This window comes from Quercus lobata, chromosome 2 (assembly GCF_001633185.2).
Source record: "Quercus lobata isolate SW786 chromosome 2, ValleyOak3.0 Primary Assembly, whole genome shotgun sequence".
Classification (NCBI taxonomy): domain Eukaryota; kingdom Viridiplantae; phylum Streptophyta; class Magnoliopsida; order Fagales; family Fagaceae; genus Quercus; species Quercus lobata.
Window position 1 is genome coordinate 94,189,371 of NC_044905.1, and position 22,198 is coordinate 94,211,568.

At 34.6% G+C, this 22,198-nt stretch overlaps 2 protein-coding genes across 4 annotated transcripts; one reads left to right on the top strand and one right to left on the bottom strand.

Annotated features, from left to right (window-relative positions):
• Nucleotides 1-84: 84 nt before the first annotated feature.
• On the top strand, nt 85-3,679 carry LOC115958738. Of its 2 annotated transcripts, none has more exons than XM_031077066.1 (4): nt 85-228; nt 959-1,577; nt 2,051-2,423; nt 3,372-3,679. In XM_031077066.1, exons 2-4 carry the CDS (start codon nt 965-967, stop codon nt 3,622-3,624), a joined length of 1,239 nt encoding a protein of 412 aa, XP_030932926.1. In that variant the 5' UTR covers nt 85-228; nt 959-964; the 3' UTR covers nt 3,625-3,679. The 2 variants fall into 2 exon arrangements, with proteins under 2 accessions (XP_030932926.1, XP_030932925.1); XM_031077065.1 differs by having other exon boundaries at nt 2,051-2,419; nt 3,344-3,679.
• A 1,634-nt stretch (nt 3,680-5,313) lies between these two features.
• LOC115977296 lies at nt 5,314-10,798 on the bottom strand. 2 transcript variants are annotated; one of them, XM_031099076.1, is made up of 6 exons: nt 10,488-10,798; nt 9,198-9,482; nt 8,784-8,957; nt 8,533-8,639; nt 7,117-7,448; nt 5,314-6,276 (listed from the first exon to the last, which is right to left on the bottom strand). In XM_031099076.1, exons 1-6 carry the CDS (start codon nt 10,662-10,664, stop codon nt 5,693-5,695), a joined length of 1,659 nt encoding a protein of 552 aa, XP_030954936.1. In that variant the 5' UTR covers nt 10,665-10,798; the 3' UTR covers nt 5,314-5,692. The 2 variants fall into 2 exon arrangements, with proteins under 2 accessions (XP_030954936.1, XP_030954935.1); XM_031099075.1 differs by having other exon boundaries at nt 5,314-6,300; nt 10,488-10,797.
• Nucleotides 10,799-22,198: the final 11,400 nt, after the last annotated feature.

Here is a 22,198-nt window from a genome sequence, read left to right on the forward strand (position 1 = left end):
CATCAACGGCTCTCAATATAAAAAAAAAAAAAACATTCAAAGTCGGTATCATTAGTAGAGTTCGACTAGACTTAGGAAATACTTCGTGGACCCCATACCAAACAAAAACCTTTAAAACCCAAAGCCCCACCTCTCTCTCTCTTTCACGCCGCAAAATCTCAAACCCACTTTTCTTCTTCTTCTTCTTCTTCTTCTTCTTCGTAGTTCAATGTTCATAGCACCAACCAAGTAAGTTTTTCTTTCTCTTCTCTTCTATTCTCTCTTTTATCTTCAACTTTCAATTCCCATAACCATAATTTCCAGTTCTATTTGTTTTCCCAAACTTATAAAGAATTACATATTACTTTAGCTACTGCTTTTGATCTTTTTCTCTTAATTCTGGACTTTCTTGTTAAAGATTTATTTCTTTTTTATTAAGTTCTGACTAAAATATCTTGCTTTGTCTTTCTTGTTTTTTATTTGAAAATTTTGTAGTTAAAGGGCATTAAGGATTGTGGGTAAATTTTATTCTTATTAGCATATTAAAGTTTGGTTCTTTTGTTGGTATATGTTTCTGGGTTGTTCTTGCGTTTGTTTTTTCCTTTTATTTATCTTTATTAGCATTATATGATTCTATGTACCATTTTTCAACAAGGATACTTTACAAAAAGATCAATTTTAGAAGAGAAGAAACGTATATCTCCGTGATACTACAAACCACAGTGAATTTAGTTTCCTACTGTTATCAATATTTTCAAGAAATCCTGTTTTTGCATGCCAATTTTGTCTTTTCTTCTTGAATATTTTTGTTCTGTTTTGTAGTTAATAAATTGAATAGTATGAGACATACCCTTTGTGGTTTCTTTTTTGTTTTTGTATATAATTTTTGTATTTACAGCTATACTCTAAAGATATTGTATATGTTGTAGTTTCAGAATGATAATTTCTAAGCAGTTGTTGTTTTTCAATGTATTTTCAGGTAAATATGTCTAGGATGGGATCTTCAAAGGATATTGTTTCAAGGAAAACCAATGAAAAATTTTTTTGTGATGTACAAAATGGCAATAATACTACTGTCAGAGCCTCCCGAGTTGCGCCAAAGCATCATCAGGGCAATGTGTCTATAATAAGCTCAGTTTCTTATAGGCCAAAATCCTTAGGACTACAGATTGGCAATAATGGTACTGTCAGAACCTCTCAAGTTGAACCAAAGCATCAAAGAAATGTGTCTAAATTAAGCTCAGTTCCTCCTAATAGAGCAAAATCATCAGGAATACATTATAGCAATAACAATCCTGTCAGTACCTCCCTTGTTGGACCAAATAATCAGGGTAATGTGTCTAAAATAAGCTGTGTCTCTTATAGACAAAAACCCTCAGGAGTACATTTTAGCAATTACAATACTGTGAGGACCTCCCAAGTTAGACCAAAAAATCAAGTTAATGTGTCTAAAGTGAGTTCAGTACTAGATAAACAAAATCCTTCTGAAGTACAGCAGCATGATGAAAAGAATGCAGTCAAGGCCTCCCAAGCTGAATTATCCTCAGATTCTCCAACAGCCAGAGCCAAACGAGGCATTAAAGCTTACTTTCAGACAGGTAGTGTACAATCTTAACCTTAACCTCAAGCCACTTCCAACCCAATTTCCCAAAAGAAAACACATAAGTATGTGAAAGATGTCAATGCCCAAAGCTCTCACTTTTGCAGGGTTTTTGAGAGGTGATTCGTAGGTAGAATTACCCCCAATTTAAATATATTATAAAAAAATATAAATATAAATATAAACACACACACACACACAGATATATATATATATATATATATATGCAAAGTATTATTGTTTTGTCATATCTTTAACATCCCTTACATAAAAATGTGCTCCTATGCTAATTTATCTACCAGTATTTGTCATTTGTTAACATGAGATAGCTTAGCTCAATGCACTTAATGTTGGGCATTGTTCTGTTACAGTTTAGTACCAGCATTAGTCTTCACATGCAAGAAATCATAATATTTAGGATCATCCTTTGAAAAATTAGCAGCTTTTTATTGTTGTTACTGTTTTCCACAGATAAGACAACTTACTCTCCACAACATCGGTCTACTCAGAAGAGCAATGATTTTATGCCACCTGCTAAGAATAGGCAAAGACACAACACTCCATCTTCCCAAGTTTGGCAAATGAAAGTTGAGATACCACCTTCTGAAAGGCTATCTAAGGTCACGATGCAACCTTCCAAAAACCAACCTGGACAAAGCCATAGCACTCCTTCCCACCAAGTTTGGCGAAAAAAAGTAGAGACACAACCTTCTGAAAGGCAATCTAAGGTCAAGATGCAACCTTCCAAGAAGCAATCTATGGTCAAGAAGCAGCCTTCCAAAAAGCCATCCAAACAGCAGTCAAAACAAAATGTTCCATCATATCATATTGTGTGGGATGGTATGTCTAAACAAAACCTTTTACTTCTCTTTCTAATTAAAAGTTTACTCTTGAGAATATCCAACATTGTGCCTACTTTTGCACTCTGATGTGTCTTGGAAAGAATGTTATGCTTTAATTTTGGTACTATGCATTGTACTTGCTGTGATGCGATATGTATCTTGGAGAGTACCATGCTTAGAATGTCTAACTAGTCCTTTTTGCTTAAGCATAGGTACCAAATGTTCACATCTGCTTTCATGGTCTGTGCTCAATTGAGTCTATAACTTTACTTTATATTTCACGGTATCTTTTGAACTAGACATGGTTACATAAGTGAGAACCAAGACCTTTTTGCATAACCACCCTGTTGCATACTGTTTTCCTGAATAAGCAAAGTACATAACAACAGAAGCACATCAACAGATTCATACTTTTTGTAATGTACATGGATGAAATGGGGAGGGTGGAAAAGCTATGCTGCTTATAACAATTTATGTAAGAAGCATATGCCTCTTATTTGGAAAATTTAAGTTGCATGTTTTGACGAATTTAAACAAATATTCTTGAATTTACCAGTGAATCATGACATTTTTGTTAAAAATTCGGTCATCTACAAGTATGTGAAAAACCAAGTATGGTCCATTTTTATTTCAAAAATTGACATGCTAAATTTGATTAACTCACATACAAATATAAAGTGAGTGGCATAATGGCATTACAGAACCCAAAGTTCTATACAACTTTTAATAGGATGATGCCAAATTACAACCACAAATTCATCAATTCACATCAGCTCAATGAAATATGACATAGGAGGAGCTCTCATAGTTGTATTGTTTGTTCTATAACCTCAATTATCAATTTGATGCTCTTATGTTCAATATTGTGATATCTGGCTTCCTATTTTGGTACCATTATTTATCATCAGAATTCCATTTGCAGGTTTTGATGATGATGATGATGATGATGATGATGATGATGATTCTATCACTGAACCATTTGGACAAAATTGTCCTGTGTGTGATGACGATCTTGCATATTCACCCACAGATGAAGAAGAATTATGTTCTTCTGTTCTCCCAGAGGTTGCTGTTCTTTCATGTGGACATTCCTTCCATTGCCACTGCTTGCTGCTTGTCTCATCTGAAGAGCAGTCCACGGATCCACCATGTTTTATTTGTGTGAATGGCTTGTCTCTAACAAATCAGGGCAATTCTCTCTGATATTCTACTCTTATGTTTTTGTAGACATTCCTAATGTAAGTAGAGCAGACGAAAAGAAAAGAAAAATTAGTGTAGGATTGTTTGAACAGTCATTGGTTGATTATTGCAAATGTACGTACAGCTTTGATGATTCATAAAAGTGACAGATAATTATGTATGTAGTTTACTTTGGTGTCAAATCTAGCTCAATTATTGATTATTATAATATAACTTTTTACAGATTAGCTAATCCACCAAAAAAATTGGCGCCACAGAGGCTTCTTCTACTCCTGCCATTTTTATTTTATTTTTTTGTGTGGGTGAGATGGTTAGAAAATTTTTTTTTCCCTCGGCTGCTGACCTTGCAACTTGAACCTCTCCCCCATGCACCCCATACATGAAAAGGTTTCATCCGCCTACAAGCAGGGATGGATCCACACTAGGGCCCCAAACCTGGCCCCACCAAGTTTTTTCTTTTTTATAGATATATTAAGGCTTAATTTGAATTGGGCTCAAGGAAAATAAAACTTGGCCCTCCTCCTCTCCAAAATCTTGTCCTCCCTCCTCAAATCAGCTCAAACAACTTCACAAATCAATTCAAATAACATCACAAATCAGTTCAAACAACTACATTCCACATATCAGCTCAAACCACCACAATCCATAGATCATCGACCTTTTGTAACTCGAAACCCTAATTCCGTCCTTGCCTACAAGGGCGCGTGGTCCCTGCTTCATTGTAACTTGTCACTAAAACGGATGAAATTAGTGCCGGTTGTGTACTATCATGATCAATAATAAAAATGGACTGAAGGCCTTGAATTAGGGTGAATCTGAATTGTCCTGGCACTTGAAGGCCGTGTCCTGCTTTGCTGATTGCTCCTAAGATGGAAGTGAGCTATCCTAGTCCTCATTATGGTGATATTTTGCTCATCAAAATATTCGTTGTTTCAACTTGTTTACATGCCCAATCGGGTCATGGCTTCCTAGAAAATATTAGCAAGAGAAATTAAATTCAGATCCACAAAACTTGAACCAGTGGCTTGACCACTGATCTAGAACCCTTCTAGCCTCCATTAATTGTCACTATTTAATATAAATTTCTGTTCTTTACAGTGTTAAGCATTTAGAAATTTTAGTTCTCTGATGGAATTGTCATGAGCCCTTTGTCCCCGTTTATCAATCTCTCAAAGTTGCAACTATAATTTCCTTTCCTTTTTAGAATTCTGTAATTGATAAACCATGTGGGGTCATGTCTTTAAGTCCCAGTAAGATCTCATATAAGTCGAGCTTCTTTTCTTCAAGTGGAGGTGAAAAGAATGTTTTGTTTACGTAGTTGGTTTGCCCATGCTTCCAGATAAGCTTTACAAGATTTGCGAGGGGTTGAAGAAAAAGATAGAGAGCACTGTTTCTTTCCTCATGTATTTATTTCTTAATTCATACGGCCAAAATGTCAGAACCCTATTAAGAACGAAATACTGAAAACACTAGAATTAGAAATAACAATAATATAAAAAGGAAGATTTCCTATGTCAATGTTTTCATACAATCAGCCTAGAGCCGGAAAGGGCTTCCGTACATAATTTATTAAACCTACTTAAATGATGAGGGTTCAAAGCTCTCACAGCTAAAACATATAGGTGTGTCCTGGGTGTGAGATCGTACCGGTTACTCCTTGTTCAAACCAGAATATACCATCCTCAGAAAACATGTGAAATCACAGGACAAATTGCTTAATAAGAACCTTAAAATACATTGGTCTTTGCACGATTTGTACAAATAGATGTAGCAAGCTGTTCATAGAACATGAAAACATACAGTTATGAAGCTACACCTAATACAGTAATTTTTACAAGGGACTTGAGCAGGATTCTTCATCAAAACGAATTTCTGAATCCCAAAACTTCCCGAGGTTCAAGTAAAGGACAATCACCTCATTGGAGTGATCAGATTATATTAAACAGCCAGTAAATCTTCAACAAGAGAGAGAGAGACACAGAGAAAGGAAGAGAGAGAGATAGAGAGAGAATTTGCAATCTTAGATTGATTCTTGCAATTTCTGGAATGTAAAACAACAGAACTATGTACATTAGCTCTCCGCATCCTCTTCGGAAATGTTAAACAAGAACTTTGGGAGGGAGGCAATTCTAGGAAGATGAAGTAGCAGTTCCCCAAACGAGTCTTTCCTTGACATACCGGCCACCTGCTTGCTGCCAGATAAATCCCTTGTATCCTGGTCAGAAAGCTTCAAATCAGCTCTATATTTATTATCATGTAATTGTTCAGGGTTGTTCTTAACTTGAACACTCATCCCACCATCAGGCCCATTGGCGCAACTTCCCCCACTACCCTGTGGATTCTGAACTGTGGCAGAGTCCTTCTGCAGAAGGCAACATAAGGAATTGACCCTTGTCATGAGGGATTTCTCATCAGAAGCTGCAGTAGACTGATTGTCATTGAGCAGGTACTGAGCAATGTCCTCCAGTATGTCTTGGTATTCAGGACTTTCATTAGTAGCGGGTGGATTTCCAGAAGTCATCTGTTCTGAAAGACACTGTCCAATATGGCTCATTAGATCACTCATTGACATGGATGGATGGATCCCAGGCAGCAGTTTTAACTGGTCCCAGTTTCTTGAAGCCGCAGAATCGACAGCTTCAGAACTTCCATTACCTTCAATTGCATGAGCGTCCATCACTAAATATCAGAATGACAATCAGAGACCAATGGACAACGCCAAGCAAGATATGTAATTACTATTTACTGGCAGCTTACAACTATACCAAACATCCTACTCAAAATATAAAATTTATGCACTCAAACCCTAGGGCTAAGCAGAATCTAGTATTCAGAAACATTAGAAGAATATAAATGGAAAACTGAAGGTCTTTAGCAAAAAAATAATCACTTTCAAGTTGTAACATTTTCAAAATGATAAAGGCATAAAAATTTAAAATGTAAACATGCCAAACATTCAGCTTTCTAAAAATAAGCTGCAATACACACAAAAATATAAAAATAAAACACAAAATATGAAATCGCTTTTCAGAACATGCATGCAGGTCTTTAACGGCCAATGTTATGTCTAAGATATATTCAGATTTGACAAGAATAGATCTAGACAGCACATCATTACAGGCATGCACCTACCATAACAAATAAACACATATATGTGGAAGCAAAGCAGGATAAATTATTTTAAACTAGAAATATTCATATGTCAAGCTACCATTAAGCTATGCATCATTCTTTACACTCTTAGTACATAAGGGCTCTTAAACAGAATGTCTAATTGGAGTGTGTACCATCATTAAGCTATGCACCTAGCAAATTCAGATAGCAATGATTTAACAAGATGTTAATTAAAACAAATAATTTAGGACATAAGGAGCATCATCAGAAGCAATTATCAAACATGCCACCATATGATAATGCCCAAAGTTAAATTACAAAAGCCCAAGAAAAAAAGGTGAAAACAATCAATCAACATGCCCAAAACAACACTCATTTTACCTGAACTCGGAGAAGGAGCTTCTCGTAACCGATTTTCCAATGCCAAACCAGAAGAATCCTGTTTATGTTCAATTTTCAGCGAAGATGATTGTGTTGGAGTTGGTGATGCTACATCCTGGAAACCAGACATGGATCCTCCACTATCCATTTGATCAAAACTATGCTCTTTAGATTCTTCTGGGTCCTCAAATACAGAAGGTCGTGGTTCAAAGAATGGTGAATCCACAACTATCTCTGGTTGTCGGCTTAAGAAATTAAGGCGCATGTCACACTGGATAAGCTTTTCAAAATGCTTATTTAACAACCCTTGTGGGCATTGCAGAAAATGTTGCCTAAAAAAACCATAAAAGTAAAATTTTCAATCAATACCAAAGTTACAAAAAACTAAATCTTCATTTATGAGATGTTTGCTTAAGTGGTCTTGTACTCTTGGAACCAGTGATGAGCATTTGATTGTAGAATTCTCTTTCTTCTAGATGGTAATTTTTCTCTTTGTAATTCTTTAGGAGAGTTTTGTGCATACATGGATACATAAGCTTTTCCTCTTTTCAATAAAATTATTACTTATAAAAAAATGGTAAGGAGTTCTGTGTGTATCAATAACGAGCATATATTTTAAGGAAAAGTGAGAGAAAAGAAAATGTAGGATGGATACAAAAGGTTTCAATTTTCCCTAGTGCGTGTTTGGTATAAAGGATAGAATTATTTTATTTTATTCTTTTGATAGGTAAAAAAAATAATATTTAAGAAAGACTACTACATGAAAATAGACACGAAATAGCCTAATTTGTAATTTAAATAGATTTACTGTACCCTTGTTACATAAGGAGAGGATAAAAAAGATTAGAGAACATAAAAAACAGTTTTCCCCTACTTTTATTCCCAAATTAGGAGGATTTTTTTGGTGGTCCTGGGTAGAAAACTCCGCCCACCCCTTTGCCATCCTCCCTCTTTTCCACCACACCAAACAAAGTAAAACTTCCATTTCCACCCAACCAAAAGGAATGAAACTGTAAATGCACAACTGGCACAAATGTCTTTTTACTATAAACGTTTCCTCCTGTTTGTGGGATAGATCAATTAAAAAAATGCTTCAGATACACACGCGCACACAGTCAAGAAGGACAAGAAAATGTAGTTGCAAGCAGCTAGAACCAAAAGGGAAAATAAAAGAAAAAATAGACCTGATTGCATAGAGTTATGAGAATAGTAAAAGAATATGGGAACAAGTATGGATAAGAGAAAGAACACCATCCAGCAAACAATAAGCCACCCAGAACAACCCAAGTCAGCACAAGACTTTCTAGGCTCTAGCCAAGGCTTATGTATAGAAGAAGCAGCAAAAGCAGCAGACTTTTTGGCAGTCTTGCTTTCAATAATAAAGAGAGAATACAGGATAAACCAAACTAATCTTACCTGTTTATGCTAGCCTGCCCATCAGTAAAATCTGCCGTAGCCTGCCATAAGGTGTGCTTTCTAGGCTGAGGGTTGGTCTCCCTAAAGAAAAGGGGCTGTCTAGCCAGCTGCACAAGGAATAACCAGTGTCTTAATGAACCATTTATATGTGCGCACACCTTAGCATTCTAACAAACATTCATAAAACTTACAAACAGGTACACACGCTGCCACAAACACATAGATAGAAAGCATAAGAATACCATACATACCACGACATTCAATGTACCAGGTCCATTATCAGGACAATTTGCCTTCAAAGCCATAATATCTGACCATTGGATTTCTATTTTACTCTTCAGCCCACCTTCAAGAACTTCCCAAACAAGCTTATGCTTAGCAAAGTAACATTTTGCAACTAAATCTCCTTCATATCTTGATTTATACTGCCACCGGGAAAAAAAAAAAAGTAGAGTTTAATGACAAAAAAAAAAAAAAAGGTCCTCCATGGGATTTGAGAGAGATGGCTGGTACTGCCAAGTTATATGCCAAATTCCACAAAATTTTCTAAATTTTTCAGAATGTTAGCAGCACAAGATTGTTAAAATATTTTCTCGATTCTATGCTTCCCCCCCCCCCCCCGGGGGCAGGGGGGCCAAAAAGTAGCACAAAAGTAAATAAGATACCTCCCAACCGCCAATTTTCAGAAGTGAAGCTGGGAAATTTGAAGCCTTTAGCTTGTCCGTAGCACTAGATAAAGCAGCCCCCTTACTTTCCTTTTTAACTACTGCATTAAAGTTTTCACTCTGAGCAGCTCCGTTACTAGAAGCACCCCCTTGAGAAAGCTTCATTTGAATTAATTCTAACAGAGATGGGCTCTTCCTCAGCCGCAAACCCAGAGGGCTAGGCTCATCGAGTGGGTTGTATTGTGAAGGAGGAATAGGGTATGCATTAGTTCCTGAACTCCATTGCTGATTAGGCAACAAGATTGTGTAAGAAAAAAAATAAATAAAAGAATAAAAGAATCCAAATTACTACTGAAAGTAACAGAAGCTCTTTAGATTTCCAATGCAACCCAAATCTCATCATTGATAATAATCTATAAAAAAAAAAAGTCCGAGTAACCAAAATTATTTTAATCCAAAATCCTCAACAAGCTCAAGAATTATTAATGTTTGACATGGTTGCATAGAAAGCCACATGTAATTTAAAGATACCTTGAAATCTCAGAAGATGCAAATTTTGTCAGAAAACCAGAAAGTAACAAACGAAGTTCTTAACTTTTCCCCCCAATAAAACCAGAAACTTAAACCGCATCAAAATTATCACCAATATAACTATTTTTTCACTTTCCTGCGATCTCCCAGGGATCAAACAGAAAATATCTGACTCGTATTTTTTCATGCAAAAGAAACACAGGGAACCCAGTAATTTTATTGATTACCTTATCACATACAAAAAAGCAATACACAAATAAAGCAAAACTCACAAAAAAAAAAAATGGGATAGGTAAATAGGCAATTTTATTAATCAGAGAAAATATAAACTTTGAGTTCACGATGATGAACACAAAGGAACAGAAGAAAAAAAAAATCATAGGCAGGTCTAAAGAGAAGCTGAGAACTCAAGGAAGGATGAACAATCAGAAATACCCCAAATCCTCGACCAATCATAAAAACTCAAACTTCTTATAAGAAGATCATATGCATAAATCGCCAAACCCTAATCCACCGTTTGTTTTCCGAGAAAACAGAGAATCAAACAAAAGGAAAAAATTCACTTTCGACTCCCTGATCTTTCATGCAGTTCCGATTTAACACTTAAATCCACTCAAATAAGCAAAACCACTTTAAATTAGGCCTTTTTCGATATATTTAATCTCAGCTCTGACAGAGTCTCACAATTTTCTCACCGTTTCCTACGTTTTCCCCAAAACCAAACAACCAAGCCAAAAAAAAAATTTTGAAATTCAGTACCTCCTGAAAAGATTGAGAAGGCTTTGACCGCTTGTTGAGAGGTCCGTGCTCTTCTTCTAGAGAGTCCTCGATCTCTAGCTTCACCGGAAGCTTCGACGACGCTGTAGTCGTAGACGTCGTTGTTGTTGTTGATTCGAGCTCAGGCCTCATATTCGTCGATTTCATGAACTGTACCATTAAAATTTTCTTGGAGTTTTCACAAAGAAAATCGATAAAAAAATTTTCCCGAGAAAGTTAGAAATGAGAAAGTATAAAAAGTTTGTTGTGATCGAAGGAGTTAGAGATTCTGTAAACCCTAGGGGGAAAAAATGTTTCGGCAATCTTTTTAACGGTGTTAGAGAGAGAGAGAGTGGTGGGCTTGACGGCGAGCACGTGTCGTTTCCAATGGGCCCTGACCAAATTACCCAATTGTCCTTGTTGTTTATTTCCCTTTTACTGATTTTTTTTTTTCCTTATTACTTTGTTGCTTAAAATTAAAATTCATAGAAATTGGTTGAATCATGAAGGTTCAATTTACTTTTTAGGAAAAAATATAGTACCACAAATTATTACAACTTTCTATAACAATTATGGTCTGACAGGGTGTGAGTGATAAAGAAAAAATTATAGGTTCATGTATAAAAAATTAGTAATTATTTATAATCTGTTACGTTAGAATTATAATAAAAAAAATTATATAATTAATTAATATTTTGTGGCTTTAGAGCCATTGTATTACTAGAGGTGAGAGTTTACTTTCCAAAAAAGTGGAGGATTTGCCAAAAAGCACTGTAGTTCAACTACCACTTACTATAAATAATAAAGATATCTAAGTTTAAATCATTCATCCTCCAACTATCAAATAATATAAAAAGAAAAAAACTATATGAGATTTTTTTTTTTTTAAAGAATTCAAACAACCATTTATGTGCGTTTTTAATGACATGACATATTTGTAAGCCAAAATTGCAAGATATTACGATGTCAAAACTTACTTTTGCCAAATAACTCCCATCCAAGCTTATTTAAGAATTGAAAAGTCAAGTATTAGTGTATCTTAACTGACGTGATTGCAGCTAATGTGGCATTTTTTTAAATGCCCACTTGGAACTCAACGTTAGAAGGAACTTGACTTTTCTAAAGTTGAGTTCTCTATCAATTTGTGCTACTTGAAAATTGACTTTTTAATGATAAGTTCTTTATATTTTTTTAAAGTTTGATTTAAACAGAACAACTCTTTTGGAGCTAAGTTGTTACTAAAATATTAAGGGGCCGCTTGGTAACGTTGTTCTAGTAATATTGTTTGTATTTTTTTGAAATACGTGTAGATGAAAGGTGTGTGAAAATGCATATAATATTATTTAAAAACTGAAAACATGTTAAACTACTATACCAAACGGACCTAATATTTACAAAAATGAAGTCAACTGTGTGAGATATATTCCTCCCACTGTTCTCAAGAATCTCAGTGTACCATTTTGATCACAAAGAACAAACTAACACATTTGGCATTTCACAACCAATAGTGCATATGTTTATTTAAATATAGAAAAGTCGAATTTAGCTAGCACTGATTTAGGCCTTGAGCTTGACTGACTCAAGCTGAGTTTCAAATGGAGGCTACATCCCCAAATAAGTTTGGTTGGGGAAGTTTAGCAAAATATTGTTTGAAGATAGTAATATCCTGCAATTTTGGTCATTTTTAATGGATCATTTAACACGTTTAAATAATTTAATATTTGTAAATAGCTTTAAAGATCGTCAAATAATGAATTGAAAAATTATTAGATATTCCCGGAATATCATAAATGTGTACTCCCTCCTCTCACATAAATGGTGGGTCCTGTCATAAATTTAATTAGTAAAACCCACCATTAATGTGAGAGGAGGGATTACGCATTTATGATACTCCGGGAGTATACAATAATTTTCCTAATGAATTAAAGGAGATTTTTTTTTTTTTCCAAAACAATTTGAAAGAAAAATTTTGTCTTTTTTTTTTGTCCATTTCGATTTTCATCAAAAAAAATATTTTAAATTTCGTAAGATAACACTCCATTATGAAATTTTATAATATCATCAATATTTTAAACAGAAATGATAATATATCGAATCCATTTATTTTAAAATGAGGTTTTTATTTTTGTTGGTCTAGTGTCATAATTTAAAATGAGAGTGATGAGTTTTTTTATTTTTTTATTTTTTTTTGTCTAGGTTCATATTTTTTCTTTTTTCTTTTTAAGTTTTTTTTAGATAAGTTTGTTTTGAAGAGATGGATTAATAGGAGAGCGTCCTATTTTGTAGGCATTTTAAGTGGAGTTGGAGATACAGTTTTACCGGGTTGTCCTTGAGTTTTTTTTCTTATTAAACATAAGGTGAACGTTTGGATGGAGCTGAAAGGTGTTTTCAGCTGCGTTGTGCGTTTTTCAGTGGGTCTCGTGCACTGTTCACGAGACTCGTAAGTACTTTATTTAGCAAAAAAACTTTAAAACTGGGTCTTACTATACTATTCACATATTTAAAAATTATTTTATTATAGTATTTTCAGTTTTTAGCAATAAGCAGTATTTAAATATACCCACAGTTTAAAGGTATTTCTAAACCACGCAAAAGTTCAACATAAAGAAGGAAATTCTCTTATATTCTCTTATAAATAGCATGCACAAGAGAGAAATTCTCTTTTAGGTAGTAAGAAGATGGATTTAGAAATTCTACTTCCTTACTAAAAATTCATGTTAAAGAAGTACACAAGAGTTCACCCGTTTTGTACTACGTAGTTTGTACTGCATTTTTATGAAGGCTAGTTTGGTCATTTGTTAGAAGGGTGTGTGAGCATGCGTTGGCAGACACGTATGAATTTATTGGATAAATGTGGGGGCCCAGGTTTGTCTTTAAATGACGGCGGTGGTTGGTCTGGTACGACACGTGGCAGCAGATCCCGCAGTAGCTTGTCACACATGGTTTCGTTTTGTCGGCACGTGGAGTGTTGAACTGGATGACATAAAAATATATGATGCGGGCTAGTGTTGGTGGTCACCGTGGGCTCTTGGTTCTTATAGTCTTTTTATTATTTTATTATTATTTTTTTTTCAAAAGGGTTTCAACCTATGACGTCCATTCTCGATGATAACTTTTTATTATCATATCAAAACATAAATTAATTTTTGGTGTAGGTAGAGGTTCATTTAACTATTAGAGACTTTACTAGTTGAGTTAACTAGAATTCATCTTATGATCTCCTTAATACAAAATTAAAGAAAGTAGTTATTTATTTGTTTTTGTTGTTTTTCAACTGGAACCCACCTTATGGTCTCCTTGATACAAAATTCAAGAAAGTATTTATTTGTTTGTTTTTTGTTGCTTTCCAATATAATAGGATTCATTAAATTCTTTCTTAAGAAATGTGTTTAGTTGAGCCAACTGGAACCCACCTTATGGTCTCTTTAATACAAAATTAAATAAAGTAATTATTTATTTGTTTTTATTGTTTTCCAACTGGAACCCACCTTATGGTCTCCTTGGTACGAAATTAAAGAAAGTATTTATTTGTTTGTTTTTGTTGTTTTCCAATATAATAGGATTCATTGAATTATTTCTTAAGAAATGTGTTTAGTTGAGCTAATTGGAACCCATCTTATGGTCTCCTAATACAAAATTAAAGAAAGTAATTATTTATTTGTTTTTGTTGCTTTCCAATATAATAGGATTCATTGAATTCATGTGTGAATATACTCATTAACAAATCCCATTAAATTTTGCATGCAATTTTGGAAAATACTATCAAATTCCTTTTCTTTAAAAGAAAAGAAAAGAAAAAAAAAAAAATATATATATATATATATATATAAGACCAAATTCTATGTATAAAGAATTAAAATAAAATGTATATGATTTTGGAAATCTTAGTTCAAGTGTTTGCAGATTTTTTTTTTTTTTTTAATAAGACCAGATTATGTGTTTAAAGAATTAAAAGAAACATATATGATTTTGGAAATTTTAGTTAAAGTATGAAACTTTTATATGACTTTGTATTAGGAGAAAAAAGAAGTATGGAAAAAAAGTATTGTTATTCAATTAGTTGACATATTATGATGTTTCCAATGAATTATTAAAATAAAAAAAGTGTGAAACTTAAAATAAAAAAAAATAAAAGAATCTAATTGGACTGCTTCCTTTTTTTTTCCCCTTAATTAATTGAGTACAAACTACAAAGTCAACTTCCCAAGTTACAATGATTTGAAACATTGCATAAAGAATTTATTTAAAGAAAAAGAAAAAAAAGAAATATAAATTAAGAAAACATCAGTTGGAAATAAATTAATTTTATAATTAAAAACAATATGTCCACATAACAAGTAGGAAATAATGCACTAATAATGTATTACACCAGTCTTTTTTTTTTTAATGTCACCTGTCTTATAATATACTATTAATAATTGACAAATTATTTATTTCTTTTGAGAATTACACAAATTATTTCTGTAAGGACGCGATTTTGTAATGAACCGTAACAGTGTTGGGTTCGCACGTAAAAAGGCCCAAACAATATCATTTGTAGAGCGTGGGTTTGAAAGGCTAGGCTTTGGTCACCAGGCGGTGGGTTTTTCGTGATATCCATACATAGTTAAGTTGTCTTTACTCCTGGAGTCTTTCTCCTGAAGGTGGGTTGGGAGGCTCTGGTTTTTGGCCATTTTTCCCAATCCCTTGCATGAATTACTTTCTTTTCCTTTTATACTAACCTGTGTTTTTTTATCCTTCGTCCACGTATAGGATTGACATTCCAAGACTGATACTTGTCCCATCAGCCCATACCCGGAGTGGTTGGGGGTGGTTGAAAAAACTGGAGAGTATGACTCTGTCAGGTGCAGAGTATTGAATGGCAGTAAAGGCAGCTTTCCCTGATCGTTATTCTTTCCAGCATACCCTTTTTCTATTGGCGCAGATATTTTAGATTTTTTTCCCAAGTTGTTTCTGTACCATTTTTACCCTTTCTTCTTATGGGACCTCGGACATGCCGAGGACTGAGTCGTCCTCGGCTGTGTCCCAAGGCCATTTAGTATTTGTTTTAATGATCCTGGCCTATAACCCTTCTCGACTCGGGCCTTAGGCACCAATGAATAAATGGGATTGGCCTACGCATTGTTGGGCCCCATAATAGTCCCTCAAAACCCTACTGTCCGACCTCTTGGTTAGAGAGGGGGGTTTTGGTAATACCTAGTCTTTATTATGGCTCGTTTAACTCAGCCTCTTTATTAACGTTGGCGTTTTTTTATCTGCCCAGGAAACGTACTAGTCTACGAAACATTCCTCTGAATTCATTCATAACGCGTTCCTGCCGTTTGGTTGTCCAAAAAGCGCCTTTAATGACTTACATTTACGAGACCATTTAATTTCGATGGTTTGTTGACGATGCGGGGAAGTGGAACGGGTACATTCTCGTTTACCAATTTTCTTGGAAATCTGGACGAATTAAATACCTTCCGTTCCACCCTCCGTATAAGAAGGGAGGTAAGAGGATATTTCTCTCGTACAGAGACCCTTTCAATCCCTCTGAAGTCTGAAACTGAAGTCTGAAACCTTTAGCTTCCTCCAGAGTTTACTTTATTCACTAGTTGTATCCTATCTCGTGATACACTCGAGATAAGAGCAAATAATGAAAGAAACATATCCCTCCCAGAAACTCCACATTCTTACAAAATTTAAAATGGCTCGGTCAGGGCAAGGATGGCGGAGACTCAAAATCCTTTTTACCTTCCTCTTAGCCAAAATCCGAAGCAGGGGCTCGTCACGTCAAACATTCGGCGTGACTGAGCTGGGGTCACCCATTATCAGTACTAGCTGCTCTCTCATGAGCATAACTAATATGGCACCAGCGTGTTAGGAGTCAGGACTGAGGCAGGGACTAAGTGCCCCTACTTCTTCCTTTCTTCGTTCACTGGTGTCTCTTTTTGCCTCTCTTTCTTCTTCTTTCCACCACCAGATCCATCCTGATGTTTTTCCTTCTCCCTCTTTTGCTCATTTTTCTTTCCTTTCATCTCCTCCCTCTTCTTCTCCTCCTTCTTTTCATTCATCTCCTCCATCTTCTTCTGAAGAAGGTCCTTCTCTCAATATGGGCGCTACTGGGGCAGAGTTTGGAAGGACTTCGAAGACGAGTTTAAAAAGGCATCTGACGGTTTACTTGTCTGCATTGTTGTTGTTGTTGTTTTTTTTTTTATTATTATTGTTTTGGTAATCCACCTTTTGTATAGGCTTGTTTAAACCCCTCTTTGTACGTTGTAATACATCTTTATATTAATAAAAATTGTTACTATTTTACTTTGCATGTTCTATCTCTATATTTTCGAAAGATAACGCGATGAATAGACGTACAACCTTACTCTTTTTATTTTTAAACTTTGACCAACGTTTAGGACCAAAATCCTAGTTAATAAAAAGATCTTACTCTGTGATTATAGAAACAATCCAGCTTAATAAACTGAATCGAATAAGTGATACTTAGAGCTGAAACTCCTATTAGGCAGAAAAAGAAAGGACATTATGATGAGCTTACTGAGTCGGCCTGGCACAATACCGCCGACCTTAGAGTACAATACTTGGGGCCGTAATCCCTTACCAAAGAGAAAGGCGCTATTATGAACTTGCAAGTGCTGTTCGGCACAATAATATAGCATTGAATTAATGATACCTAGGGTCAAAATATTTGCTAAGGAAAAGATATTATCATAACTTTAATAGAGTTGTTTGGCACAACAACGCCAACCTGCGAAAACAACACTTACCCCAAAAATAGCCGAGACGACAACTGAATACTCGATACGGTGTAGGAAGTAACCATCCGAAGACATACCACCCATAAAATGAACAGCTCCTGTAGGTTGCTGAATAGTGGGGCGTTTCACCATCTTCTTAACACTTTTAATAGTTTTAACCTTGTATAGTATTTGAGCCGAGGACTGAGTAACTTAGAATTTTTATTAAGTAGTCGACCTTACGAAACTCAGTTTTCTCATCCAAGTAGTTGGTTTCCCCACAGGTTTGAGTCCGAGGACCATACAACACCTTGGTTCTGTCCAAAACTCAGTTTTCTCATCCAAGTAGTTGGTTTCCCCATAAATTTGAGTCCGAGGACCATACAACACCTTGGTTCTGTCCAAAACTCAGTTTTCTCATCCAAGTAGTTGGTTTCCCCATAGGTTTGAGTCCGAGAACCATACAATACCTTGGTTCTGTCCAAAACTCAGTTTTCTCATCCAAGTAGTTGGTTTCCCCATAGGTTTGAGTCCGAGGACCATACAATACCTTGGTTCTGTCCAAAACTCAGTTTTCTCATCCAAGTAGTTGGTTTCCCCATAGGTTTGAGTCCGAGGACCATACAATACCTTGTTCTGTCCAAAACTCAGTTTTCTCATCCAAGTAGTTGGTTTCCCCATAGGTTTGAGTCCGAGGACCATACAATACCTTGGTTCTGTCCAAAACTCAGTTTTCTCATCCAAGTAGTTGGTTTCTCCATAGGTTTGAGTCCGAGGACCATACAATACCTTGGTTCTGTCCAAAACTTAGTTTTTTTTTTTGGCGTGGGACCTTGGCTTTAGGGGAGTTAGCTCCTCGGCCAAGCCCTTAGAACCATCCACGCGATTGACACTACCAAGCTAGCCCCTAGTCAAGAATCATAACCCCTAGCGGAACTTTACACTAGAACTCTATAACCAGCTGTTAGAAATGACAAAGAAACTCTTTCGACTTACCGCCTATGCCAACACACAAGCCTTTCCTACAGACGGCGCCAATTGTAAGGACGCGATTTTGTAATGAACCGTAACAGTGTTGAGTTCGCAAGTAAAAATGCCCAAACAATATCATTTGTAGAGCGTGGGTTTGAAAGGCTAGGCCTTGGTCACCAGGTGGTGGGTTTTTCGTGATATCCATACATAATTAAGTTGTCTTCACTTCTGGAGTCTTTCTCTTGGAGGTGGGCTGGGAGGCTCTGGTTTTTGGCCATTTTTCCCAGCCCCTTGCATGAATTACTTTCTTTTCCTTTTATACTAGCCTGTGTTTTTTTATCCTTCGTCCACGTGTAGGATTGACATTCCAAGACTGATACTTGTCCCATCAGCCCATACCCGGAGTGGTTGGGGGTGGTTGAAAAAGCTGGAGAGTATGGTTCTGTCAGGTGCAGAGTATTGAATGGCAGTAAAGGCAGCTTTCCCTGGTCGTTATTCTTTCCAGCATATCCTTTTCTATTGGCGCAAATATTTTAGATTTTTTTCCCAAGTTGTTTCTGTACCATTTTTACCCTTTCTTCTTATGGGACCTCGGACATGCCGAGGACTGAGTCGTCCTCGGCTGTGTCCCAAGGCCATTTAGTATTTGTTTTAATGATCTTGGGCTATAATCCTTCTCGGCTCGGGCCTTAGGCACCAATGAATAAATGGGATTGGCCCACGAATTGTTGGGCCCCACAATTTCTTTTAAAAAATTAAAACCAAGAGAACAATTTTGATAAGGGAAAACTCTCCATAATCGTAAAAAAAAAAAAAAAAAAAAAAAAAAGGGGCAAGAAATTTAAAACTTTAATAGTTGGCTCAATCTTATTGCTGTATAGATTTTTTATTTTTCTTTTTGAGTAAGATGAAGTGTGTGCGAAGCTCAAAAGAGTCTAAACAACAATGTTACTATGCTGGAGATAATACCTGTCTTTGCTTTTTGAGAAAATGTTAGAGATACCTTAATTCGTTTTACTTGCTAACACTATGATGATCTGTCCATAATTCATTGAGTTTATAGATAATATTTCATATTAGCGGATGTTTTACAGGATACAAGATAATATTTTTTATTAGTGTACACTGATATATTATAGGTTTATATTTATACATTTTGGTTAAAATAATATTTTGGTCTCCAAAATTTGTAAAAAATTCATTTTGTGTTCCAATTGTTAATTTTCAAAATATATAATAATGTTATTTTTCTATATTACTATTAAGGAGCTTCCATTTAAACCGTAGACTCTAAATAAAACTCTTAACTTTTAGGTAAATTATAAATTAAAAAAAAAAAACAGTTTTTTTCATCACATTTCTCTATATCCCATAAAATTAGGTACCATCTCTCCTTATACTTTCTAACTTTTTAATTTTTTTAGATTATGCCTTCGTTTGGATAGTACATCTGGCGTTTTGATGGTGCATTTGCCCTTTTTTTGTGGGTCTCATGCACTATTTACAGGTAAATCATTAATTTATGCAATTTTTCTTTAAAATTGGGTCCCATGGCACTATTCATATATTTAAAAATTATTTTGCTATAGTGTTTTAAGTTTTCAGCAATAAGCGGTATCCAAATAGACCCTATATCAACTTGGGTTTATTTATGATAGAATTGAACACTTTTAAAAAGAAAAAGATGAGAGAGAAACAAAAAAGGAGAAAGATTTTATAAGTTTTTAGTTAGTGTTATAGCCAAGCCGAATTTTGTCCATATTTAATTATTTTGATTAACTTAAGCACACAATTGTTATGGGGCAAATTACATGGACTTATCATTTGCATTTATAATATTCTTAAGGGAGGGAGTGCCATCTTGTGAACCCTTAAGGTTAATTTGTCATTTTTTAAAAATAAATATTCTTGATTATAAATTATGTCACATAATCCTTACAATTTAATATGTCACCAATAACAAAAAAATAATTTAGAAATTTATTTATTATGTTGTTGGGAGTAGTAACAATAACAAGTATTGCCAATTTGCCACGTCAATTTGTAAAAATTTTACATTAAAATTGATAATAGTTTAGCATTTTCCTTTACTCTTGTCCGTGAAAGAGAACAATATATGTTGTGTATTGGCCAATGCAACTATATTGTTGACTTTAATTGTGAAATCTAAAGTACAACACCAAGAATTAAGAATTGTTATCCTATTAAAAAAATCGTATAAATTTTAGTGGGTAAATTAATTTTAGAATTTTGAGTAGGTTTCGTTTAAAGTTTAAAGTTTAAAGTTTAAAATTTTAAAATGTTTCATTTAATTTTTAAAATATCTTAAATCATTTCATCTGGACATTCTATTACACTTTTTGTTAATCCCATTAAACATCACATGAGAAGCTAGTTTAAATTAATGAAATTAATATTCAAATTTTGGAGTTTAAATAAAGCTTACCCTAATTTTGGTTTAAATAGAACTATATGAAACTATAAAATAAAAAAAGGAGATTTACTTGAAACATTTTGAACTTTTAAGGGTTTTTCAACAAAAAAAAAAAAAATTAAGGTTTAAATGGAACATACCCATAACTTTAACCCAATTATTATTACACAAATAAACAATTAATGTACCACAATTAATTCATAGAAATAAATGTATTTTTCTTATTAACACATATGGCAATTAATTAATAATTTAACATAAATACAAAAATTTGTTGAAGTGGAAAGTTAAACAAATACTGTAATTTATTTCCTTTAAAAGGAGAGTAACACATGTCACAAAGTTTTTTATTTTATTTTAAATATATAGGATATTATAAAATTTGAAACCTTCAAGCTGAACTTTGATGGAGCGTGTTTTAATGATGGAACTGATTCGGGTTATGGGGCTGTGGTTCGTAATAGGAATGGTGAAGTGATGGTTGCTATTTCAGCTAAGGGTGGGGCTGTGAGGGATAGTGAAGAGGTGGAGGTGCTGGCTTGCCATAAAACTCTTTAATTTGCTATAAATGCAGGGTTTATGGAGGTGATTTTGGAAGGTGACAACGCAAGGGTATTGAAGACAGTGGCACAAGCTCAACTAGATCTAGCTCGGCTTGGATTTATTTATGAAGATATTTGGTGCTTGATTGCAGGTTTTAGATCCTCTTCAGTCAATTGTGTTAGGCATAGTGCCAATGGTATTGCTCATGCTTTGGCTAGATTTGCTAGATTATCTGATAATGAAACTGTATGGTTAGAGGAGGATCCTTCACCAGTTGTTGATGCCCTGTATTTGGATTCTAGTATTCTTCATTAATGATATTCATTTGGTTCCGGCTTCAAAAAAAAAATTCATTCAAAAAAAAAAAAAAAAAAAAAAAAAAAGAAGAAACCTTCGGCGTGCATGGTTTCCATGATTGTTGTTTTATATTACAGGCAAAAGAGAATAAGTTGCTTTTCATATTTCTCTTGGCACGATTACACAAAGCAAAGTCTGTTTTTGGTGTTACATTTTGTAGAAAGTTAAAAACTCTCCAAGCGTTTTTATCTTTCATTGACTCCTTTAAATAAAGAGGACAAAGGAACATGAGGAATAAAGTAACTGAACAATTAAAGAGAGACCTCGACAACACGTGTTTTGCATGCTTATTATTTTTTTACTTTGCTTTGTTTATTTTCCCCAACAAAGAGTGAAACAATACAATAAGTCTGCATAGTAAACAACCATATAGATTTGGAAGAAGGAAATGGAATCCAACCATTCTTAGTTTTTGACAAACCAATCACCATTCATTGGGGCTTTATGCATGCTCAATATTGTAGTGGATTCCTGGGGAGTTTATTTCGGCTTAGATACTTGGAATTGTGGATATAAATCATATAATATAGAAAAAAGTCTATCATCACAAAGTTTTTCACAATTTCTTGTCATAATTGTAACGTGATAGAGTGTAATTGGTAAAGAAAAAATAGCATGAATTCATATGTAAGTGATCACTAACTATACTTTTATAGTCTACCACGTTAAAATTGCAA

Coding starts and splice junctions, on each gene's coding strand:
- LOC115958738 (XM_031077065.1), top strand. CDS start 965: ATGTCTAGGATGGGATCTTCAAAGGATATTGTTTCAAGGAAAACCAAT. Junction 1,578..2,050: donor TAAAGCTTACTTTCAGACAG/GTAGTGTACAAT, acceptor TGTTTTCCACAG/ATAAGACAACTTACTCTCCA. Junction 2,420..3,343: donor ATATCATATTGTGTGGGATG/GTATGTCTAAAC, acceptor TTCCATTTGCAG/GTTTTGATGATGATGATGAT.
- LOC115977296 (XM_031099075.1), bottom strand. CDS start 10,664: ATGGTACAGTTCATGAAATCGACGAATATGAGGCCTGAGCTCGAATCA. Junction 7,449..8,532: donor GGGCAGGCTAGCATAAACAG/GTAAGATTAGTT, acceptor TGGTTTTTTTAG/GCAACATTTTCTGCAATGCC. Junction 6,301..7,116: donor AGCTCCTTCTCCGAGTTCAG/GTAAAATGAGTG, acceptor TCTGATATTTAG/TGATGGACGCTCATGCAATT.